The sequence below is a fragment of the Haliotis cracherodii genome, unplaced genomic scaffold, assembly GCF_022045235.1.
Source record: "Haliotis cracherodii isolate W230 unplaced genomic scaffold, xgHalCrac1.p SCAF_6, whole genome shotgun sequence".
Taxonomy (NCBI): domain Eukaryota; kingdom Metazoa; phylum Mollusca; class Gastropoda; order Lepetellida; family Haliotidae; genus Haliotis; species Haliotis cracherodii.
In genome coordinates, this window is record NW_027266319.1 from 44,170,135 (window position 1) to 44,197,630 (window position 27,496).

General features: G+C 37.0%; 1 protein-coding gene across 4 annotated transcripts in view; it reads right to left on the reverse strand.

Moving 5' to 3' along the window:
- Positions 1-281: 281 nt before the first annotated feature.
- The window catches only part of LOC139445782 (ankyrin repeat domain-containing protein 26-like), a 758,925-nt gene continuing 731,710 nt past the window's right edge, over positions 282-27,496 (reverse strand). For all 4 annotated transcript variants that reach the window (XM_071226998.1, XM_071227000.1, XM_071226999.1 and 1 more), the window contains 3 exons: positions 8,022-8,194; positions 3,179-3,351; positions 282-2,228 (listed from right to left, as the gene is read on the reverse strand). In XM_071226998.1, coding sequence (XP_071083099.1) covers positions 2,107-2,228; positions 3,179-3,351; positions 8,022-8,194 — 468 coding nt within the window. In that variant the 3' untranslated portion in view covers positions 282-2,106. The remainder of the gene's footprint in view (positions 2,229-3,178; positions 3,352-8,021; positions 8,195-27,496) is intronic.

A 27,496-nucleotide genomic window follows, 5' to 3' on the forward strand; every position in this document is an offset into this window, starting at 1 on the left:
CACATAAATCTCCAAGAACTTGGTAAGAGAGAATGTGTATATTCATTAATGCAAAATGTTGTATTTCACTGAATATTAATATTTGAGATAATAGTGTTAAAATTAGAACACATGTTCTAAACAATGGGTGTACTGGTGTTGTGATTCAGGTGAGGTGTGTGACAAATGGCATAATAGGAAGATACCTATCAAATCATTTCCCTCATCATCCTTGCAAAGTGTCAGAGGAAAAAGTCAAGGGTGCAATATATTTGAGCAAAATCAAAGTGCATAGGTTCAATGGTGGCTTTATTGAAAATTGTATAAAAATGTACCTAGTATTTTGGGGTGTTATCATGGTTTCGTACATGTGCATCTTCATAGATGCGGAGAAGGCCATGCTTACAAACTCTGCAGGCCACATTAAGGACGAGACATTGACAGGTTGTGGAGGGTGAGTTAAAGAAGCACATATAAATCTTTCTGGAATACTTTTACTTAAATGATACAAATAGAGGATAAACATAAGTTTTAGTACAACATACAGCTAATTTCATAATAATACATGCTAATGAGTAAACATGACTTTTTTTATGCAGAAACATGTTTGCATCAAAGAAGCAGATCCATCACAACTTTTCTTGAATGCCTCAAACTTTTACTCCGCAACTTTGCTCACAGTGATAAATTTATCACTTACCATTTGGGAATTAATTTGCATGTTTTGCCCATAAAATTACCTAATACTGATGTGACATTATCAAAAACATATTACTCTGTCCTGGTTGTGACAGAGTATGACTGACTGATTAAAAAGATTTTGGATCATACACTATATTTGTAAACATGCATAGCAAACATCAGTCAGCGATATAACCACTAATACCCAAGGATACCGCCCCTGTTGCAGAATAAATGACATAATTTACATCTAAACAAACCCTTATCTTTTTTAACCGAGGTGGAACTTGTCATGGAAATTGTAAAAAAATGAAGAGTTTGGAAACCTAAAAAATAAAAATTTCTGAAATTTCTAAATAGCAAAAGGAACCAGTTCTTCATGTACCTGACAGACCTGCAAAGTTTGATGAAAAAATATTGAACGGTTTCTGAGTTATGCTCCGGAAACGAAACGTGACGTATGGACGGACGGATGGAGCCCGTTTCTATATCCCCCGCTAACTTTGTTGGGCGGGGGATAATTAAACATGCGTACTTGGGTCAAACAAACATTAACATATTTTTGGAAAGTGCAACTAAATACTTTGGAACTAGACTTTTATTTTCCAGACGTGTCAGATGAATTTACTTGATGTCAATCACACAAAGTCTTTAACTACATCCTTCTGAACATTTTTATCATATTAAGTGTTTTTAACTGAAACAAATGTTTAAAGTATTACTTGTGATGCTTATTTAGTACATTTAGTATATGGTGACACCTGTGCCAAAATAATTAAGCACATTTGGAGCAATAGATTCTCAAATATGAAAAAAACTCTTTTTTTTTGCAGGATTTCCTACTACACAAGAAGCTTCAGTTGTCCAGTGCTTTCTAAGTAAAGGATGTTTGCAGACACTGCCACCAAGCCATGACATAAGTTAGGTGTGCTAAAAAAGATAAAAATTCATTGTTTGGGACATGTGCAAAAAAGATATTATATATGCTCATAAAATTGGAACAGAAGGGTATTCAGTGAAACATTTCCAGATGAATGGATCGATGATGGATGAAATCCACAGGATAAGTTCACAATTACTAATTTGAAATAAGCTAAAAATGTAAAATTTCTTTCTACTGGTGAGACTGACAATAAAAATCACAGATTTGTCAGTTTGAAAATAAAAATAACCATGCACAATCTCACACACATGAAAATATCATGTAAATTCCAATGTACACAAACATACATGCAAATATGAACAAGAAATGGACAATAATATTTTTCATGTAACTGTAAAGTCAGAATAATCTCCCTTTAGTAAACTTGGCTACTTGAAAGGAAAACAAATGTAACTCTTGACATCCTCACATGTTCAATCATGCGAGTTTAGTTGAGTGTGAACAAACAGCACAGTAAAAAAATATGTTGCATGCATCAACTTAATGGAAATGTACAACCACGATCATAAAACACAATATTTCCTCTTCAGATAGTCACTGTAATCTGCAGAAGAGCTTGCAAAGGATGCCTTGAGAGATGAATCCTTTGTCGTTTTCACCACAGGTACAATATCACCATGAGGAGCTACAACAGACAAAAATTCAGAATCAGACTTTCTGAAACCATTAAATTAGGTTTCTAGATACTGGTATTTGAAATATCTGAAGAAAAAACATTCAAAAAACAACTTGCAATTTTATGCATAGGTATTAAATTATTACTTTGAATACTGATTAGGCCAAGCAATGTAAAGCATAAAAATAGAGTCAATGCCTCTATATGAATACATGACACTTTTTATGGATAGCAACTTCCTATATTATTTGTCAAGGCATTGCAGAGCTACTTCTTGCTCCTTCAGCCGGTGAATGCTGAGTCTATATATATTATATTATTATATCATTATAATATGGTAGGGAAATTAATCTTCCAGTTGGACAAACAATGAAACAGGTAGGATATATACACAATGAGTGAGTTGGGTTTAATGCCGCTTTGAACAGTATTCCAGTTATATCACGGCATGTCATCTTAATGTGGGGGTAGGTCTCAGGCATTTACCACTTTGGTGAAACCCACAAACATGTAATGGTGCTAACAAACCTAGAAACGTAATTGGGGCGAACAAGGATTCAAACCCACAATCACATGTTTCTGGCATGGGACGCAATTCTGCACAGCGAATTGCAGCACCTTACATGTGAAAGACAAGGGGTATTTTGTGGAAGAAATGGACTCCTGGATGACCAAGGCCATTCAGGTGAGGTGATATGGGTTTTTTACATGCATGGTTATTGCACCGAGCACCTTGCAGGGTAATAACAAGTCATGTCTCTTAATGTCTTTTGTAATGACATGGCTTGGCACAGAACTACCGATTTTCCTTTCTCTATTGACTAGACCAGAGGCGATCCCTAGTTCATACTGACTGAATCTGTCAATAAAAATATGTATGTGTGCTACATGTCTTTCTGTTTCTTGCAAAACAGTTATAAGCAAAGTTTGTTATATATAGTGGTCTTTGGGCTTCCAACCTGCTTCTAAGTGTTTTGCAATGCTGCGGTTGAGGTCGGCTCGGAGTTTGTTACTGAGGGGATCCTCTGTTGTGTTATTCAGATGACTGCTTTCCGGAGACATGACATTACTGATAGTAGACAAATTGAGGTTGTTGAAGGATGTCACAAACTTGCTACGGTGTCTTTCAGATCTGGAAGGAAATTGACAGCATTAAAAACTATTCTACTTATCTCATACCAAGTCCTTCGAAATTTACGGAACACAACTAACTTTCTGTCTATAAACTAACTTACAAAAAAACTTTTAACACTAGATCAATAAGCAGAAATCAGAGGTACATCAGTACATCCCTAGTTATTGTGGAATCAGAAAGATCACACAAGGACAAAGAAGGATAAACAAATAGATATCAGACATCTCTACATCTCATATTCATTACATAACACAATGATACATAGAGGATATTCCATGTGTCGAGTGAAATATTATGTTTCTCTCATCTTGTGACGCCACTCGTGAAAATATCTCCTTTCCCCCTGTCACTCGATGAGAGAAACATGATATTTTACTCGACACATGGAATATCCTATTCATCATATACTTTTTGTGTAATTAATTAAATCGTAAAACATCAAATGTAAAAGCTTGAAACATAAATTCTCCCTACCCAATTTTAACACACAGGGACTGTTCACCACTTCTTGTATTTATGACTTATAAAGTAGTTTTGTGTTTCCAAAATCATAAAAAATATAAATAAAAGTGTAAAAAAATATTTAGGGTCACGATTTTTATCAAACATGTAGATATGATAACATGCAAAATCAACTTTAACAAAAAATATTCTTGAAAACTAGGAGACCGCTGTTGGAAGCGAAAGAATACACGCTGGTCATGTAACAAAAATAGCGCTTTGCAAAACAAACAGTCTCGATTGACGAGTTAAATGAGAAATTGGAATGGAAAATTATAACAAATGGCAAGAAGTGATATTAACTCCATAAAAGACCATCTGTCATTATTTTGCCTTGTCAATGTGGACAGGAGGTAACTCTTGTATGACAATAGTTCCAAAGTGTTATGTTCACTGCAATGAAAATATCACTTTTCTCAACTTCGGAAAACTCAGTCTTTCACACTCACTTCACAATATAATAAATGCATAACTTGATATGCAGAGGGCCAAATAATACATGGTACATTAAGGCTGAACGCCTGAATGTGGAGTCAACAATTAATATGTCAACAAATACAAACCCTTGACAAAGGTTGTTGTAATAATTGAAATTTTACAGTTTCTTCACAAACACTAAGGACTTATAAGAACATACACTCAAAATCTGAATGATTTGAACAAAAATGACATCATCCTAAAAAAAAACATACATGTCAAATATTCCCTTACTCAGTGTAGGAATTTCATTGATGTGTACAGGGTTACATATGCATTTGGAAAAATATCAAACAATAGTTATCATTGCGTATGATTCTTAGGAAACTACCTCTGTTACATCATAGCTACAAATTCCCTTGTCTACCATTACACAAATCTTTTAGTTTTAGATTCTCAACAGACGTCCTTCTTCACTGCCAACAATTTCTGAACTAGTTTTGAGGTAAACCCTATCCTCAGGCTTTATGCCAGTAACCTAGTCATAGTCCTAGATGCAGATAAATTGGGGAGGTAGGAGGGACTACTTCCTGATGAAACAGCTAGTCCTAGATGCAGATGGATGGACGGACTGACAAACACAAGGTGATGGCCATATCCCCCGCATCATATGCCAGGGTGATAATTAGGAGATAAACATACAACATTCCAATTGAATTTGGAACCGAACACGCAGCGTGAAGTTTCATATATCAAATTTATTGCAGTTAAATCTACAGATAACCTAGCTCTACATTGAAAACACTGTATGTATGTTTATCTCCATCCTACCATGACTAAATAAAACGCGAACTCTTTGGTGTTAGCAAATATACAGAGTGAAGTGTTTTGAGTGGGTTATCGATAAGGGAAATCACCAAACAAAATATGGCGCTGTATATACTAAAGCAGTTTGTTTACACTGTAATACTTCACTCGAACATATGACAGGCATTGAAAGCATATAAGCAAGGCAATTTGGTAAACTAACATGAGGTGGGCATCCCTAAAGAAAACAAGATAACAAATCCTCCCAGCCCCTACAAATTTGAAAGAACAAATTATCTGCCTGTTAAGTCCACTTGATGAACTTCTATCTGATCTGTCTGTCAGTATACAAGAGTAGTTATTGAGCTATCAAAACAATACCATGGAATTGGGATTTGGAACTTTGTATTTCTATGTCAGGTGAACAGTCAAAATCAAACTTGTTGCCAGGGAAATGGGAAAAAATATAAATTCTAACAATCCCTAAATAGCAAAAGGCACCAGATGACTAACTGGTCATATATGTGTGCATAGTTTCAAGGAAGAATACCTATTAGTTTTAAAGATGTAGTCAAAGTCAAACTTCTTGCCATGGAAACAGGAAAAAAATTTATCTAAATTCCTAAATCACAAAAGGCACCACTTCCACCCCTGAATAATACATGTTCCAAGTTTGATGCAACACTGTTGAACAGTTTTTTTGTGTCCATGGATACACGGAAAAATTAAATTTTGAAACATTCCTAAATAGCAAAAATATAAATTTTTAAATTACAAAATAGCAAAAGGCACCACTTCAGTATGTGACTGATATATTTGCCAAGTTACGATGAAATACACTGAATTGTTTTTGAGTTCTGCCCCGGAAAAGGAAATGATTACGGACAGACAGACAGACAGACAGACTGGTTGATAGCTATATTCCCCTGCATTATATGCCTGGGTTGGATAACAAAGCAAGCTTTGTAAGGCTTTCGCTCTACATCGCACGTCACCATTATGATGTCATATCCCTCATTGTGATGCAAAAGATATGACCTCACAGTCGTATATAGAAAAACGCCAAAATTCCAAGCTCTCTGTTGTCTCCAAAACATAAATATATTCCCTTTGTAGATTTCTATCGGGTTTCCTGCACGAAATGTATTGCCACACATCCTTTGAATATTGTTGTAACCACATCTGTGCATTTTTTAACCTGTAATTGTAGATATATTTCTTTAAATATGCCTATCAACAATGACTGAAAATAGTACTATTCTATGAATATTAGCTTCCATAGTGATGCGGCCGTCAAACCAGCTGTTTCAATCAGAGGGGGTTCATTGTGATTTAATAGCCTCTGACCAATCAGAATCAAGTAAATTCCAAATTCATGGTAGAATAAGCGTTTAAATACAATAACAAAACTTAGGTTTGAGTTGAAGTAGATCTATTTCTCAGAACTCAGAACTATTTTGTTATTGTTTGATGGATTGTTAGGCAAGTATATATATATATATATATAGGGTTGCCCACTGTTTTACCATGACACATGGCTCTTCATGATGTAAAGAAGAAACAATACAACAGAAGAATAAGGAAATTATTGGAATGTATTTCTTAATGTGAAAAGGTAATAAACTATGTTATGTAGACTGATATGACATTTTATATCAAACATGATATTGCTGGATAACACAAAACTACAGTTAAACCTTGTTATCTCAAAACTTGTTATCTCAAACCCTGTTATCTTAAACCTATTCTTCGGGCCCGACCGCCACACTTATTTAAATACGTATAAAATTGTGTAGTTTATCTCAAATTCAAGATAAAAATTCACAGCGAACCTTGGGCTTTTGACTTTACTATCATGGGCATTAAATATGAACATAAGTTTTGTAATGAGTGAGTTTGGTTTAACACAGCTTTTAACAGTATTCCAGTTATTTCACGGTGTGTCAGCTTAATGTGTGCGGAAAGCCCGAAGTGATGCAGGTCTCAGACGTTTACCACTTCGGTGAAACCCACGAGCAGGAGTATGGTGCTGACAAACCTAGAAACATAATTGGGGCGAACCAGGATTCAAACCCATAATCATATGTTTCTGGCGTGCCCAAGGGACGCAACTCTGCACAGCAATTTAGTAATGAGGTATAAACTTAAAACTAAAATAACTGTGAGAAAACCTAACCTAACATTAATGGTACTTATTCATAAAATATACTTTATACATAATACATAAAGTACGAAAACAAAATATCATTGCAATGTAAATCACCTACCAGTAAGTATTAAACGATTCTAAAATTATCTGAAACAATGTTAATCTGAATGCCACGTATAACAACATGGATAACTTTCTTATAGAAGAACAGTTGGCTGAATTTATAGAAGTGAGTGAGTGAGTATGGTTTTACGCCACTTTTAGCAATATTCCAGCAATATCACGGCGGGGGACACCAGAAATGGGCTTCACACATTGTACCCATGTCGGGAATCGAACCCGGGTCTTCGGCGTGACGAGCGAACGCTTTAACCACTAGGCTACCCGACCGCCCCGAATTTATAGAAAGAAGCAGTAGACAAACAAACAAATTTCTCAGTGAGATAATTCATGGTTATACCACTTACAGTCTTTTCGCTTGGTCTGCTTATCACATTATATTGATTTATACCACTGATTTTGGTTTTCAGATTGTATTGATATATATATATTTTGCCTGTGTTATTACACATTTTAACAGCAAACCCACACTTGTATCATATCACCTGTTGTACATATGCTTCATAACTAAATAATTTGTGTGTTTGTGATATTGAACTGATAATGCATTCACATTTTTATGAATACAAAAAAAAACATACACATGTACTTTGGGTTTGAAGAACAAAGTTGAATTTGAGAAGTAATTATACCAATATATGTAGACACATTAATCAAGCAATGGGATACTTACACAAGTTTAGACTCGGGCTTGTAGTTTCCAGTCTGCTGTAACTGGTCTGACAGTCTCATCCTCCACTTCATTTCACTTTCATATAACTCCTGCAAACGCCTTGCTTCCATCTCCTTTGTCTCACGCTGGGACACGGCCTTCTCATACTTCAGTTTCAGATCTAGATTGTCAACCTGAAGGAATGAGGAGAATCTCAATCAATCTGTTCAGTTAACTAAAAACAGGTTTGCATTATTTTACTAAAACAGAGGCTGCCTAATACCCACTATTTCCTGAATGCCCCAATACTTCCCCACCACAACGTGACCCATTTACCAAATCGGATGACAAGCTGACCTCATTGATATCTATCTATGTTCGTCTTTGATCAACAATGCTGTAAAATGCAGTACAACATAGTCCTGTGCAGATCATCTGACTGTTATTTTAAGTCCAACTTGATATAAAATTTCTATCAAATATGTCTATCCATTTACAAGAGTAGTAATTGAGCTATCAAAACAATACCATGGAATTGGGATTCGGAGAACTTTGTTGTTTTTCTATGTCAGGTACACACCACTATAAACAGAGTCAAAGTCAATCTGGTTGCCATGGAAACAGAAATAGTAATTTAAAAAAAAATATCCTAAATAACAAAAGGCACCACTTCAGCCCCTGATTAATACATGTTGAATAGTATTTCAGTTTTGCGACAGTAACGACACCTACCTCTGTTTCAGCTCACTTGTTTCCATGGAAACAGGGAAAAATCGAATTATATAAAATTCCTAAATAGCAACAGGCACCACTTCAGCCAATGGTTAATACTTGTACCATCTTCCCGAGGCAAGTGAGTTAACTGACTATAAAAGTCCAGTTTCCACCCTTGCCGAACTAGGCTGGTATTATGGAGTTACATTTTGGCTGGACTAACGAGTCTATGCATAGTTGAATCAAAATCCAGTTCGTAAACTGTCATGCAGATTTCGGTCAATTGGAGGATTTGCAAAGCATGTGCACCGCTAACTCGTTGTCAACAGATATTTTCTAAATCTTTTCATGTTTTTAATCAAGGTGCTCACTTGATTTCATACACTTAGCGATGTATGACTCGTTTTATCACAATATATAGATCTTGATTATCATTCAGATCGTCTTGATTGTGCACAGCTGTTTTGTTTGAAGCAAATGCAAGTGATACGAGAGTTGGAATCTGATTGGTCCATAGGAGAGGCATAGAAGGGACATAACTCGTAATAGCCACTGCACTACGATCAAGCCCAGAAATTCCAGCATAGTACGGCAAGGGTGGAAACTGGACTTTTAAAGTCAGTTAACACTCTTGCCTCGGGAAGATGTACTTGTACCAGGTTTGGATGAAAGTCTTTCACAGTTTTCAAGTTGTGCTCCGGAAACAAAATTATTCCCAAGGGTATTGAGAAAAATAACAGGAGTCATCAGAAGATGACAAATCCCCCCCACAAGCTCAAAAGAACAAATCATCTGACTGTTACTTTAAGTCCAACTTGATGAAAGAATTACTATCTAATTTGTCTGTCCATCTACAAGAGTAGATATTGAGCTATCAAAACAATACCATTGAATTGGGATTCTGAGAACATTGTATTTCTATGTCAGGTACGCACCACTATGAACAGTGTCAAAGTCAAATTTGTTGCCATGGAAACAGAAACAAAATAAATTCCAAAAATCCCTAAGTTGCAAAAGGCACCAGTTGACAACCTGGTCTTTGTGTGTGCACAGTTTGAAGCAAGAGTGCCTATTAGTATTAGAGATAAGGTCCGGACGAACACTTACCTATTAGTTTTAGACCTATTAGTGTGTCGGGACAAACACATCACTATGAACAGAGTCAAACTCAAACTTGCTGCCATGGAAATAAAAGAAATGTAAATTCTAAACACGTTTTAATAGCAAAAGGCACCATTTGGCAACCTGACCTCGGGATCATGAAACTAACTTAAGACCATATTTTGTCTTAACTCTAAAGATTAAGACTTAAGACCAAATTTTGTCTTAAATCGGGGATCACGAAGCTCAATCTATGAGAATATCTTAAGTCTAAGACAAAATTTGACCTTAAGTCCTAAGACTGCCCCTGAGTAGACTTAAGACAAAATTTGTTGCAAGAAAGATGGCGGAGGTTGTTCGTCTCATGCTTTGCCTAGGGGCTAAAATGGAAACGATACCAATTCAGCTGACATTTCGAGACTGCTTCATCAACGACGAAGAGCTCTTTGAAAGATCTAGATTTTGTCGTTCTACCACTTGTTTCATCGTTGGTTTAATCAGTGATAAACTGGCACACCCCACATAGCGTTCCCACTGTCTCCCACCTATTATTAAAATTTTGATATTCCGTCAGTTTGTTGCCACTGGGGCTTTTCACCTTTTAGTTGCTCAGTCGTTTTAGGTCAGCCATATTGGATACTGTTTACAAGATCACGTTATACGGAAACTGGTAATGAGACGCCAATAACATCACATGTATTTCAAAATCAGCTGTGATACCTACATCCTTGAATTCCTCATACATTTTAGAATCAAATGACAAATGGCCTTTGTCACCAATACAAATTGTCTATATGAATTAAGCAAAATAAATGAGGTGTGAAAACGAACGCTGAAAAATCTGCACTTGTTGGAAATGTAAACAAAGCCATTCGTCTTTTCGTTGAATACATTGGCTCAACATTTTCAGAATATACATGGGAAGAGAATCGTAGGAAGAATGAGATATATTGCAATGATTTGATATTTACAATAGAAATTGTCAAAGTTTCCTTCCTGTGTGACGCCTTGACTGACGCAACATCACACACACCAACAACGATATTTATCAGAATTTCTGACTATTTCCGTTGGTTTCAATGAAAAATGTAACAACAAATAACAGTTCACAGATTGTCAGAATGTTTCTGATTACTTAGAAGTCACATTTTTGTATATACGAACCCTAAATCAACGAGAGTCCCCTTGTAAAATCCTGCACACTGTTGACTGTCAACAGGCCATTTTGTAAACTTTCAGTCACGGGTAGTGATGTCATACTCCAACATTGTTTCACATATTTGGTAATTTCTTTGAGGTGAAGGTCATTGAATGAAAGTACACCCCACCAGTGTATCCTGCTATTTACTGTTTCATGATGTAGATCTTGCATATCTTTTGTACATTTTTCCACACATTTTCCAACACTACTTTACTGGGTGCAACTTGTATTTCAAGCGAATGACCTTGCGGTAGCCGCCATTTTCTGCCGTTTGTAAAACCAAGGGATGTCACTCCAAACGGAATGTTTGGGACGGATGACGTCCGACTCTCCGCATTGATATAGTTTGCTTTCAATACTGATGTTTAATGGATTGTTTTGTTATGATTTATGAATCTGTCAATATAAGGATTGAAGTTGTAATTGTTGACGTTCATCAGCTGATGAAAACAGTGCCTCACGTGAGCAAATTTACCATGAAGTGCTTCGCGCATCATGGAATCCTTAAATAAAAGCAGCCATGACGTCAAATAGAGTAGTGTCTTTTTTTTAGTAATTCATTACATTTGATGATATTGCTAGTGCTCCATTAATAATGGTGCAACATTAGTCAAATTACACTTTCACAATCTGGATAATATTGGAATCTAAGGACTAATTTATGGGTTAGATTGGGCCCTCCATTTCGCTATTACTTATTTCTTTAAAGGGGAAGTTTACACGCAAAAATCACTTTCTTTCTTTTTCTAAACAAAACGCAATTTTAGAATTAGTTAGTATCTGTGTTTGAAAATATACACTCATTTTTTTTCACAGTGAAAGTAGGAAGCTCACAATAGTGTGAAATTGATATGCCGTTATGAGGCCTTCGTTTTACGAGCGAAATAGGCCTGAGTTATCCCCCTTAGATTATGACGTAATTGGTGCCAATTCAACTGGGTCCCTGTCTATTCTCAACGCAAAAGATATCAAGGACCAGTTTGCGGTAAAACAACATGGTCTACGACACACTGCGGCGCAGTGGTGACTCAGCATAACACAATTCTGGCTGGCATCTGAGATGCTAGAATCACAAAACTGTACCTACACCACGTGAAGCGGCTCTAACAAAGCATGATGACGTCATAATGTTTATCAATTGGCACCAATGACGTCATATTGCAAGGGACATAAGCCATGGTGTTTTTGTTATGGAAATAGAACACTTAGTAAATGTGAAAAATATAAATCGTTTTAGTGCAAAAAATATGTTAATTAAATATGATGTTTTTATATTTTTGTCTATGACACTTCTATGTTAACACTTTTAATGTGGAAAAAGTACAAGAAAAAAAGGTTCATTTCCGTGTGAACTTGCCCTTTAAGTACAATTTCATCATTTCTTAAGGTTTTTTATGCCTAAAGAGTTACAATATCAATATTTGTGTTGGAATAGTTTTGTTCCATGTGAACAAAACACCATGAAATTATATTGTCCTTACCAACAGCTAATTCTCACCTAGAGACCTTAGTAACAATGAACTAGTGCTAAGCACAGCAGAGTTATGCCCCCTTTTCTTTGAACGTGTGTAACCTCTATGTTTCTTGACAGCACAGAGAAAAATCAGTTTTTGTCATTTACGGCAGGCTATTTTTTGCATTGAATTTATGTTGTTATACATACGCATATAACTCTATTTGATATATATTTATGTCATTCAAATATTAGGCAGTATTTTGTTCGCTCACAGTTTCGGTAAGGCTGCTTAATAAAAAAAATCGTCGCACAGTTCTTTTATCAGTATACGGTAAAAAGCGAAGAAATTTCCTGTTTATCAACGCAGAATAAATTCTTGGACAAAACGTGTCTTTTTTTTCAAACTGGTTTAATATTTACAGTTCAATGTATGTACACCATCTGATAGGAAATTTAATATTCTACATCTCTGCGTAATTTGATAGCCAGAAGTAGATCCAGTGCCGAGTGTTTGCAATTCTCGCACAACCTTCACTTTTCCAATCTTAGGAATATGTCTGTAAGAAAGAAAACCTTGGCATCCAGTGATTACCGTAGTATGGTATAACGTGCGCGTGCCCCTATTAGACTCAGCTAAGATTTTGCTCAGACCGTTTCAAGATCCAGTCTTTGACCGAATCTTTGCCAAGCAAAATCTTAAAAACTTAAGACAAAATTTGTGCTCAGCAAAATCTTAGCTAAGACCACTTTATGAACCCGGGGGCCTGGTCTCAGTGTGCAAAGTGTTATGAATACCTATTAGAGATATGATTCGGACAAACACACTCCTATTGAACAGAGTCAAAGTAAAAAAAAAAAGCATCTCCTAAATAGCAAAAGGCACCACTTGAGCCTTTGATTAATACATGTACCAAGTTTGGATGAAAAATGTTGAACAGTTTTTTAGTTCTGCTCCAGAAATGACATCTACCCCAATTTCAGCTAAGTCTCACTTGTTTCCATGGAAACATCAAATTTTAAAAAATTCCTAAAAACAAAAGGCACCACTTTAGACCTTGGTTTACATATACCAGGTATGGATGAAAAGTCTTTCACAGTTTTCAAGTTGTGCTCCGGAAACGACACTTACTCCCCTCTTTGGAGATTAAGTCCAAACTGTTTCCATGGAAATATAACTCACATTAGAATTTTGTTTGTTCTATAAAGTCCTATAAAGCCTAAAAAAGAGATAGCCACATAGGCCCCTTTATGTCTTCAGGAAAATTGATTAAATGTGAAATTATTACACACCAAAGACCCCTTCTCTGTGAAAAATACCTCAGTCTTGATAAGTATTTCTTAGATAAGATAACTTAAGTTGTTTCTGTCCAAGGAAAAACATGAGTAAACAAATAATTTACGGGATCAATTTTCCAACTCAGTCTTGACAAATATCAGTAAGATAAACATGCAAACTTTCATTCTTGTAACTTCAGTAGCTTCTGAGAAAACCTGTCCCCATTGCAGACACAATGCGCTAAGTTGAAAAACACGGGGCAAGGGACTGTAAAAGACTAATTGATGGGACCAATTTTCGAAAAATCAGTCTTGACAAGTATCTCTTAGATAAGCATACAAAGTTTTAGTCATGTAACTTTAGTAGTTTCTGAGAAAACTTGTCCCCATTTCACATAATATGCACTAAGTTGAAAATCACCTATCAGCGCCAATTAAGTGTTGGCTTTCCTTGTGAAGTTTCCACCTTTGTAATATTATTACTTTTATTGTTCCTACAGGAAGATATATATGTTCTCTGCTTTTATAGCATTAATTCACCTGATAAAGGAGTAAGTTTATATTCCAAAATGTTGTGTTCCTCATAATAAAGAATTTATTGTCTTCCTTATGTGTGTCACTTCTAAATTCCATTTAATGACTACAAAAAGGTATGTTAAACTCCTGACAAATAAATCAGAATATTAACAAATATACCATTGCTCTCAATACCCAAGTAATGCACTATAGTGATTATATTCTTAATTAAGTATATGATTCTTCATAAGAGAAAGTCACTTTGACCACAAAACATGTACAGTTCAACGCAAAGTAACCGCAAATGAATATGACCAAGATGTAATTGAGATATATATTTACTCATGACATAAAAATAATATTGTGTCTGTGTTGCCATGCTGTGTTCCGAACACACTACTGCACATGTACACAGCAGACATTCAAAATTAACATATCAGTTTTTGTGTTTCAACAAAATAAAAGTAAATGCACTATTGTGTCACTGAATTTTCTGTCTGTTTTCCATTACTTGATTCTCTGTTTATTTCAAAGACTATTGCATGGAACCAACATACAAACACTTACTTCTTATGCAAATTGTGTGAGTGGCATGAGTTGCCAGCAGGGCAGGACATGCTCACATTTTTCACTGTTTTTCAGTGATCTATTCATATAATTTTCACCGCTATTTTCCTGTCGTGCCCAATGTCATCTGTATAAATGGAATCTCACACTATGCATTCCTCCTTCTTTCGGTCCCTTGCGTGGAAACATCTTTGATCAAAGTTTCCAGCTTCTAAGTTTTATTTGCCTATCCACCCATGCATCACCATGAGGACCGACCCAGTATCTAGGTCATTCACTGGATCTCGTGCAGCGCACTGTCCTCGATCTGATCCATTGGCTGCCTCATCATTCTCTTTCTTATCGCCTCCCTGTTGAGACATACTTTTTTTGAGAAAATATTTAGGCCTTTATTTTTCTCATAGGGGTGCGTATAAATATGGGTAAGGACCAAACATCCAGCCTGCATGAAGCGCTGCCACATATTTTTGCCGGTGGATCTTCATAAATTATGCTGCGATTGTCATGGGGTCAACCCAGGTTTACAGTGTTCAGAATGTTCTCATTTGTCACAAGAGGCATTTACAGACTATCTTATAAAATGCCAGGAGAGAGGGATTGAACACCAATCTAAATCCAAGGATACTGAACATGGACACTCTGCATCCAAGAAACCTAGGAGTGCGACCAACACTAGCGGTCATCCAACTGCCAAATCTGTGGTAAAGCAACCACCATCTGCCACGATTACTTCCCTGTCCGTGGAAGAGATACCGTTTCCGACAGTTTTCGGCACGAAAACGTTTCCACTGGTTTTTAACAGTCTAACAGCGATCCACCGATTACAACAAACTCTCAGTCAACAAAGATACCGAGATATGATTATCTTCTCAGACACGATCTACAGGAAGTCATGTATCGACTTCAGAGATTACAAATTGGCCAGTCAATTCTACATCGTCCAGCCATACATCTAGTCTGATCGACCAAGCCATTTCGGAATTATCTACTGCGGCTAGTATTGACTAGCAGAAAACAGGCAACGACATTGCCTACTGGACAGAGAAAAAGTAGAGAACGGTCTCGACCCAAGGACATTTGCCTAGTAGAATCGACTTCGAAGGGTCAACATTCTACAGAGAAGTCGACATCGAACCATGATCAACTCTCCAAGGGTCGACATTCCTCAGATCAACATTCCAAGGGTCGACATTCCAAAGAACACACTCCCTCCACTGAGGCTTTCTCATTCTACAGATCGACATCGTCACCTTGACTGATCACGTTTATCAGATTCAGACTTGAGATGATTGTCGATAGGGATAACACCCTAACACTTTGGTTACTGTGATGGTTCAGGGGGTAATCGGGAGGTTTGTCAAGTGGTAGCGTAATTTATTGGCTAAAATTAGGTTATGGATCTTTCCCCAACTACACCATAACAGTGCAGTATACTCAATAATTCTATGGCAAATGATTACTGAAAAGCCTTATGGAAAACATTTTCAATAAATCACACAAGAAGAAGATTTAAATTAATTTCAATTTATTCTTTATACAAATAATTAGTCTGATAATTAGGTCATATAAAATCCAGTGCACACAGTATCTTGGTGGTTCGTATGGCAACGATCCAACGACAAAGAAAGATAGATTTGTAGGGCGCTTCAGCCAATATTTCATTGGCGAGATATAGAAATAAGATCACTCTCAGTCTAAGGCAACGCCTGGAATATAATAACTTACATAGTTTCAAGTTACATGAGTAATTGTCTCGGTGTTCACCGGTTGTGTCCTTCATTCTCCAAAGCAATTTCCAAGACAAACACAACCGTCAACACAGTGACGTCATCTCACAACAGAGATACAACATGTTTTAGAACACTGATGCATGTTCTAAAATGACTAAATTAATGACGATCTCTCCACTGCAGACTGCAATACAGGTGTAATAATAAATAACAAACTACAGTATTACCGTTGACCTTACATTTATAATTATTGAAAGCTTTTGACATATTAACACTTGAATAAAAACAACAATGAATAAACATATATGCAAACATATTTGCAGCGTTAGAAATTGGCACTAGTCTTATAGCCCTTGCCAAACTGCCCAATAGTAAAGGTATCTTAAGGACTAGTAGAAATTTGCCATTTCTAGGGGTTTTGCTATTTGTTATCATTATAAGGATTAGTGGACTTGCATGGTAGATTTTGGCCTGTACATTACAGTTGTCATAGAGATGTTGACATCCATCTCAATCTCACCGATGCCAACCTATGAGATACTATCCCTATCCAACAACTAATCGATACTGAGGTCATTGAAATCATCCCTACCCTGAATATCCTTCGACGCAGGCCTATTATCGATACACTGCTCCTCCCCATCGACATTGATCATCAGATGGAATGAGATTGACCTCCTCACACCCACGTTCTATGTCACTAATAGAGACGCACACGGACCAATGATCTCCAGATAAGTCGCACCCTCCAGTTATGACACTTCCCTCTTTACCTCTAGTGTCGAACCCGATTATTAGTATGGTTCCTCCAGTATTGAATCCCATATCGACTTCAAGGGATCATACACCAGGAGCGGAGATATAATAAGGGATAGACATTATAATATATCTACTCCATCGGATGCTTCACCTTCATCATCAACAGGCAGTTTTGCCCAAGTCAACCCGTCCCTAATCCTCACCTAGATTGCAGACACCCTCCATTTACCTCGTACAACTTCAACTCAGGTTTCATGATGATATCTAACCTGGTTTCTCCTGTTACCTTATCACCAGCGGCTATCATGTTGGACTTAACTAAGAAGTTACATCAGGCATTCAGGGTCTTCCACAGACAGAAGGACAAGTTTTCAATAAGGAGATTCAAGCTTTGTTCCAATCATAACTCAAGAACTACAGCTCGGAATCTCTTCAAAATTGGCACCAAGATTCCCAATGTCCTAAAGCAGATACCACAATAATCCCAAGGCCGTAGGCCCAAAGACCAAGGGCAGATAACCAAAAAAACAAGTATTTTTTTAAGATTTGTTGTCCGATTACTTTCAAAATTGGCATGTGTCTGCTGCTTTAGGTGTCTGCTGCTGTCTGGTGCTTGACATTTTATGTTCTTTGACTTTGGCCATTGGTCACGTGGTTTGGCAGCCATATTGAATTCAAGGTTTTTACAGTGTTTTGGGGGTACATGTCTTCAAAAGCATAGAACTCTGAATCCACTTAATGAAATGCTTCCAAACTTTCTGGAATTTGTCTCCATACACAACACATCAAACCTTTGATAGCTGTCTTGGGATATCATTTTTAGTTGAAGTCATTGGATTTTGATTTTGATCATTTTTTTCGCAGACATTTTACTAAAAAAAGATCATATCTTGTTAGGTTCTTCACAGAAACAACTGAGACTTTACATTAAGTTACTTCATCATATGAACCTCATTTTTTGTTCTTGGCTGTATGCTAAAAGTAACAATGCTTTGTTGTAATATTTTAAAACAGATTTGAGTGCAAATACTGAATGAAGCACTCGTAAATCTAGGTAGGTAGGATTATTTCCCTTTGACTGTCGACTACCCTTGAAGATGAGGGTTAGAATTGGTCTTAACAACCCATGCTTGTCTTGAGAGGCGACTATCTAGATCAGGTGGTCAGGCTCCCTGACTTGCTACTTTATTTCCCAATTGCCAAATGCTACCGTACCTCCCGTGCCCCTCAACACCCCCAGAACAGGCCAGTTTCTTGCGGTGATGTCCAGCCTGCCTGCGATGACTATGATTTACGACGTTGGTACAAGCAAACCATTTGAGGAATCGAACATGGTCGAAGTCAGAAATTGGTTTAGAACACCCTGGGACACTAATGACAATATTTTGATGGAGTTGGTTCAAGCAAGCCATTTCAGGATATGAACATGGTCGAAAACAGAAATGGGTTAAGAAGATCCTGGTACGCCCTGGAACCATCAATTTCGTAGCGGCGATGTCCCACAAGCGCTGCATACATTAGACAGCGTTGGCACAAGCAAACCATGTAAGGATTCGAACACGAGGATTCAAGGTCAAATATGGGTTAAGAACTCACTGGGACACATGTGGTGATGTCTCGTAAGCGGTTCCTTGCATTTGACAGTGTTGGTACATGCAAACCATATGCAGATTCGAACATGGACAGCGTCTGAAATGGGTGTAGAACATCCTGGGACATTCTGGGACACGTCAATGTCGTAGCGGATGTGTCTTGCAAGCGTTTCCTTACTTTTAACGGCATCGGTACAACCAAACCAATTGGGGATTCGAACATGGAAGAGGTCGGAAACAGGTTCAGCACTTTATCTAAGCAATGCGACAGAAACCCGGGGTCCTGGCGAAGTCAGAACACTAATCCGTTTGACTGTAGCTCAATGGACAAGGAAGCTACGCTCCCGGACTATTTGACCCCCAACCACCCGGCCTGCCACCCTGCCACAAGCTGCCGTACAGCAGACCTCTGAATAGCAGACCTTCGAATAATTGTAACTCGGACACTACTGGTCCGATTTTGACCAAATTTCGTGTGTGTATGTAGATTGGGATCGTCTAGATTATTATTGTGTTCATATTGTCCTATTGTAATCGTTCGATTTATTATTAGGGCTCTATGCCCTGGGACACCCTTGTACACGTCAATTACGTAGCGGCGTCTTTATTTGACGGCATTGGTACAAAGAATCCTTTCGAGGATTCAAATATGAACAAGGACTAGAATGGGTTCATAACATCCAAGAATGCTCTGGCTCCCGCCAATTTTGTCAAAACGGACTAATGACATATCAAGTAATAAATTACACTATAGCATACTCATGTGCAATGCATTTATAAAGTGGATTCAAATTGACTGGAACTAAATGATTTATTGGTACGAGGGGCTCGTTACGCCGAAAACCCGGGTTCGATTCCTGACATGGGTACAATGTGTAAAGCCCATTTCTGGTGTTCCCCGCCGTGAAATTGCTGGAATATTGCTAAAAGTGGCGTAAAACCATACGCACTCACTCACCCACTATTGGCATGAGATGTATTTTGCCCCATTGCTCTGAAACCGACATCTTTTGTTCTTTAACTTTGGCCATTGGCCACATGGTTTGGCAGCCATTTTGGATTCAGGGTTTTCACAGTGTGTTTTGGGTACACAGGTCTTCAAAAGCATACCACTCTGAATCCACCACATGAAATGCTACCAAACTTTCTGAGATTTGTCTCCGTACATAACACATCAAACATTGATATATTTGATGGGATAGTTATTAGTTGCGACCATATTTGATTTTGATTTTCATACCCCCCGGCGTACCATCAACTCATCAAAGGCCCCAACCAGCCATAATCCCGTTGTTTATATTACTGGCTTCATCCTTTGTTTCTGTCACTGATTTCACCAACGATTGTCATCACTACCCTTGTGTGTACATAACAGGCTTCTCTACTCCATTATAACAATATTTACTCTACTGCATAAACATTGCTTCCTACTTTTATAGATACTTGTCAACCACACTCTGTATATCACTTGCTTCACGTCACTCTTAATTGTAATAAAGAAGTTGTTCATCCATAAATTCTTATCCTTACTTAGTACTCCAACTTCTAAATGTCTATCAAAGAAGAAGTCAGTGAAATATCAAATTATTAATTAAATTATACAATACTCTTATGCACTGTATTATAAAGTGGATTCAAGTAGGCTGAAACCAAATGACTCAGTGCTTCTAGAAATCATAGAGCCCGCATCGCTGCCCGCAGCTATATTTAGGGCTCCAAGGCGAAAGGCTGTAGAGCCCTATTGTAATCGTTCGATTTATTATTATTTAATAGGGCTCCCAAGCCGAAAGGCTGGAAGCCCTATTGTAATCGTTCGATTTATTATTTATTATTATTATTATTATTTAGCCGATTTTTGTACCGGCTCTAGCACAATAACCACTTGCCCGATTTTGTTCAAATTTTGTGTGTGTATGGAGACCTTTGAGTACTAGATTCCCCCCAAAACACAAGGCCATAGGCCCAAAGGACAAGGGCAGATAACTGAAAAACAAGTATTTTTGGACGATATATTTTGCCCTGCTGCTCCGCAACCGTTTGTCCGTTTACTTTCAAACCTTGTATGTATCTGCTGCTTCAGTTCCTTGACATTGTTTGTTCTTTGACTTTGGTCATTGGTCACATGGTTTGGCAGCCATATTGGATTTAAGGTTTTCACAGGGTTTGGGGGGTACCTGTCTTCAAATACTATCTCCTCTGAATCCACTGCATGAAATGCTTTCAAACTTTCTGAGAATTGTCTCCATACAGAGCACAACAAATAGCCATAGCCGTTTTTGGATATCTTTCTTGGTTACGGCGCTACGGCGCTACTGGATTTTGTTCTTGGTTGCATGCTAAAAGTAACACTGCTTGGTGGTAATATTGACAAAATACCGAATACATCGCTCAGAAAACCTAGGGTTATTTCCCTTTGACCGTCAAGTGTCTTTTGCAGTATGTATACTACCCTTGAAGATGAGGGTTAGAATTGGTCTTCAGCAACCCATGCTTGTCTTCAGAGGCGATTATCGGGATTCGAACATTGTCTTGGTGGTAAATGGGTTTAGAACACACTGGTTAACTCTGGCACACACCAATTTCATAGCGGTGATGTCCTGCAAACGGTGACTATATTTTGCATGAGTTGGTACAAGCAAACCATATGCGGATTCGAACATGGTCGAAGTCAAACATGGGTTAAGAACACACTGGGACACATGTGGCGATGTCTCACAAGCAGTTCATTACATTTGACGGCGTTGGTACAGGCAAACCATATGAGGATTTGAACATGGTCGAAGTCAAACATGGGTTGAGAACACACTGGGACACACGTGGTGTTGTCTGACAAGCGGTTCATTACATTTGGCGGCGTTGGTACAGGCAAACCATTTGAGGATTCGAACATGGACGAGGTCGGAAACAGGTTTAGCACTTTATCTCAGCAATACGACATAAACCCGGGGCCCTGACGAACTCAGAACGCTCATCCATTTGACTGGAGCTCAACTGACAAAGAAGTTATAGTCTGGTTAAGAGTCACCAAGCCGAAAAGCTGAAGAGTCCCAGTGCTATCGTTCGATTTAATATTATTATTATTCCGCTGATTTTTGTACCAGAGCTAGCATAATAACCACTGCCTCGATTCCATTCAAATTTTGTATGTGTATCTAGATACTTACGTACCAGATACCACACAAATTCCAAGGCCGTAGGCCCAAAGACCAAGGGCAGATAACTGAAAAATAAGCAAGTTTAAAAGCTATATTTTGCCCTATTGCTTCGCAACCGCTCATCCAATTACTTTCAAACTTTAGATGTGTCTGCTGCTTTGGGTGCTTGACACTTGATGTTCTTCGACTTTGGTCATTGGTCACGTGGTTTGGCAGCCATATTGGATTCAAGGTTTTCACATTGTCTTTTGGGTACCTGTCTTTAAATGCATACTCCTCTGAATCCATTGAATGAAATGTTTTCACACTTTCTGAGAATGGTCTCCATACATAGCACATCAAACTCTGTTAACCGCTTTTGGATATCTTTTATATCGACAGACCTATTGGATTTTGATTTTGATCATTTTTTTCACCGAAACTTTACTTTAAAGATCATATCTTGTAAGGTTCCCCACAGAAACTATTGAAAGTTTTCATGAAGTTAGTGTGCCATATCCATCTTATTGTTTTGTTCTTGGTTGCATGCTAAAAGTAACACCTTTGGTGGTAATATTTGATTAATATTTGGGACACCACTTCCGGTTTGGCAATGGCGGCGTGAGGACGCAATCGGCGGGGGCTCTAATCAAAGTCCGACATTATCCAAAACATCATGGCCTCTAAGGGCAAATCAAAGAAGGGATCACCAAAAACTAAGAGTGAAGAATCTGTTGGGGGCACTATTGGCCAGTATTTACAGTCAGCAATTCCGGAGGGCCAAGAAACTGTTTCGATGCCAGATTCCGCTCCATCATCGCACACACCACGTGTAGATAACGAATGGAAGGATTTCATTCGAAGTGAACTGAAACTCGTTACAGATAAAATATGCTGCAGAATTGATACCGTCACGGCGGAATTATCTGAATTATCGAAAAGAGTTGATGGTGTGGAGTTGGCGACAGATTTTCAGTCAAAACGCATTGATGACTTCGCAAAACAAATCGACTCGACGGAAGTTAGTATGAAAGACCAAATTAACATGCTGAAAAAGAAACTTTTAGAAGCAGAAATGTACTCGAGAAAATCTAATCTTCTTGTCTACGGAGTGCCAAATACAATCACTACACTAGATTCGCATTGTCGGGGGATATTCAAAGACAAACTAGACTTGGATGAACAGACTGTAGAAAACATGATGTTTGTGAACATACATCGTCTACCGAGATTCCACGAAAGTGACAAACCGAATCCAATCATTATCAAGTTTGTTCTTATGCAGGATAGGGAAGCTATTATGAAGGCTACTTTCGCCAGAGGAAAACGCCTATCAGAAGCTGGCCTTTCGATCAGAACGGATCTACCGTTAGACTTGAAGAAACTGCGAGGAAGATTACTTCAAAAATCAGCGATCATTCGTAAAAACTACAATCTACAGACTCGTGTTCGCGAGAAGGGGACGGATGTTATTCTTTACTACAGAAAAGATATCGGGTCAGATTGGAAAACTCTAGGGGAAGATCAGGATCCTGTTCTCATATGAACGTTAACACAACATGCCTGCCTAATGAATATTAATCTATTTGACTTTTTGGATTCTAAGAATATTCATTGATTGCGAAAATGGTGAAATGTGTTATTTTTTTATTTTTTTTTACCTACATTCCACTCGTTCAAAAGATTCTTCTACATCTTTTTTCACATAGTATGGATGGTTCGTTTGGATTATGCCTTGTGTTTTATTCAAGGACAATCGGGGAATTCTTATATTACTGGGTAAGTGAGCCAATAATGCCTTTATTGTAACTACTTCATGATCTACCCATGTTTATCGACAGACCGCGAGAAACTTTAGCAATATCATATCACGTGGCGCATCATGTGCTTCAAAATGGTGGACATCTGTATATTTCCTCGTGTTTACATGTTAGGACTCGGTTTCCATGACCTGACGATTAATTGCATCTCTGTAAGATGTTTAAGTTCTGCCAAAGGATATGTGGATATATTGAATCTACCCATGTTTATCGACAGACCGCGAGAAACTTTAGCAATATCATATCACGTGACACGTCACGTGGCGCGTCATGTGCTTCAAAATGGCGGACATCTGTCTATTTCCTCGTGTTTACATGTTAGGACTCGGATTCCATGACCTGACGACTAATTGCATCTCTGTAAGATGTTAACATTCTGCCAAAGGATATGTGGATATATTCAATACACTTCATCAGAGAGACTAAATGTCGAAGAATCCACTGATCACCTGATGATTCTTCTTTATTTTTCATTGATTGGAAACTGTTGACACCAGGCGAGTTTGTCGAATATGGGTTTTTTGTTTCCTGTGATGAAGATTTTATCACCCTCTTCATGCACACTAAGCACATGTTTAAAGATTGAAACAGAGCCCCCAGAATGTGAGGGGAATTTGCCTACCTGAAGTATACAACTGTGTGCAAGGCTAATTGCAAAGAATTTTTTTTTTTTTTAACCCTTTTTCTGTGTGTTATTTTTATGTTGTTTGTGTGTGTCAGAAATTTTAGTGAAATACTCTCACTGGTCCTGATGATATGGAAATTACTGTTTCCCTTCAATAATGGCTAGTATTGGTTTTAGCTGCTGTTCTGTTAATTGTAGAGGACTACAGGATACTGAGAAAAGAAAAGATGTCTTCAATTTTTTACGATCAAAATTATATTCACTGTATCTTTTACAAGATACGCATTTTTCCAAAGAGCAAGAACCCATTATAAGAGCACAATGGGGTTATGACTGTATTTTTAACTCTAAAAATAGTCAATCTAGAGGAGTGGCAATTTTATTCAATAGAAATGTGGATTATAAAATACATAATTCTCATACTGATGACAATGGGAATTTGCTTATTTTAGATATTACAATTTGTGATAGACGTTTAACACTGGTGAATATGTATGGGCCAAATACAGATTCTCCTGATTTCTTTGAGCATGTTAAAGTCATGGCTAAGAATATTGGTAATGGGGACTATATTTTCTCAGCTGACTGGAACCTAATCTTAAATAGCACTATTGATGTAGATAATTATGTTAACATCAATAATCCTAAAGCTAGAGAAAAGGTTTTAGAACTTATTGGAGACTTAAATTTAGTAGATGTCTGGCGAGATTTCAACCCTGACTGTAAGAAGTTTACTTGGCGCAAAAAGTCTCCACTAAAGCAAGCAAGATTGGATTATTTTTTGATCTCTGAAACTTTATACCCTTTTATAACAAATGCTATGATTAAACCAGGATATAGAACTGATCACTCTATTATTGATATTGATATTGATATTTCATTCAAAGATATAAAAAAACGTTCTACTTATTGGAAATTTAATACATCGTTACTGACGGACAAAAACTATGTGAAGGAAGTCAAAGAAACTATTTTGAAAATAAAAACTCAATATGCTTTGGACTATCAAGGTGATATTGTTGATATAGAAAACCACTTACTCCAATTTAACATTAATGATCAATTATTTTTTGAAACATTATTAATGGAATTGAGAGGTAAAACAATTTCCTATTCAACTTTCAAGAAAAAGGAAAGAATTGAAAAAGAAAAGAATTTATTAGATGAAATTGAATCTATTGAGAACTCGCCCACTATTACCTATGAATTGTTAGAGGAAAAAAGAAATGAGTTAGAAGATATAAGGAAACATAAAATGGCGGGTATAGCGATTAGATCTAGAACTAAATGGATAATGGAAGGTGAAAAAATAAGTAGTTATTTTTGTAATTTGGAAAAAAGGAATTTTGTAAGCAAATCAATGACTAATCTGGAACTAAAAAATGGCTCTACTATTACGGATAGTACTGAAATAATTACGGAAGCTGCAAACTTTTATGAAAATTTATATAGTAGCAGAGAAGATTGCATACATGATGTTGATCTAGACTCTATTCTTGACAAAAATACTTTACCAATTTTAGACAAATCGGCTAATAAAGATCTGGAGAATATTACTTTAGAAGAATTAGCTATAGCATTAAAAAACATGCCAAATAAAAAAAGCCCAGGTTCAGATGGATTTCCTTCAGAATTCTACAAGTTCTTTTGGAAAGATATAGGACAATTTTTATTGAGATCTCTAAATTATGGCTTAAAGACAGGAGAATTGTCAGTTACTCAAAAACAGGGGGTCGTTGTTTGTATCCCAAAGGGTGACAAGCCAAAACGTTTTTTGACAAATTGGAGACCTATTTCATTACTTAATGTTTCTTATAAATTAGCCTCATCATGTATTGCAAATAGAATTAAAGCAAAACTTCCATTTATTATTAATGAAGACCAAACTGGCTTTATGTCTGGCCGTTATATTGGGGATAACATTCGTTTGATATATGATATGTTATCGTATACTGAAAAGAAAAAATACCTGGCTTACTTCTTTTGATTGACTTTGAAAAAGCCTTTGATTCTATTGCTTGGTCTTTCATTGACAAATGTTTGAAATTTTGGGGTTTTGGAGATAATTTAAGAAAATATATTTCTTCTTTTTATGTTAATATTAAGAGTGCTATGTCTATAAATGGTAACATGTCCTCTTGGTTTGATATTCAGAGAGGTTGCAGACAGGGTGACCCATTGTCTCCTTATATATTTAATTTATGTGCAGAAATATTGTCGAATTTGATTCGCTCTAATGCTAATATCAAAGGTATTTTTATTGAAGACAAAGAATTTTGATGTGTCAATATGCTGATGATACTGAATTACTTTTAGATGGTAGTCAGTCCTCTTTTGAAGCTACTATTGAAACACTTAATTATTTTGCAAATATTTCTGGTCTGAAAATTAATTATGATAAATCTCAGGCAATTTGGTTTGGTTCCAAAAGAGGTGGTAAAGATAAGTACATGGAGAATTGTCCAATAAGCTGGAACCCAGAGGTATTTAGAATTTTAGGTATTAAATTTTCAGTTGATTTGAAAAAAATGTCAGACTTAAATTTTAAAGATAAGTTGTATGAATTGAAAGTAATAATTCAGAAATGGATGAAAAGAGTCATTACACCAATTGGCAGAATTGTAGTTATAAAATCTCTACTTGTATCGAAGCTTACCTATTTGTTGTTATCATTGCCGGATCCCTCCCAAGAATTTCTTAAGACATTAAATGACATGCTCTTTAAGTTTTTGTGGAACGGAAAGACTGATAAAGTTAAAAGACTAAAAGTCTGTCAACCTGTTGAACAGGGAGGGTTAGGTATGATTAATATATTTTTGTACACAAAATCTATTAAGATTACTTGGATAAGGCGGTTATTATGTGGAGATACCAAAAAGTGGAAAGACATCCACAAGGCTGCATTTCCTTTTGTTAATGAAATCGAAGAGTTTGGATCTCGTTTTATAGAAAAGAAACTGTGTTTGTTTTATAATTTATTTTGGAAAAACTGTTATGAAGCTTTTG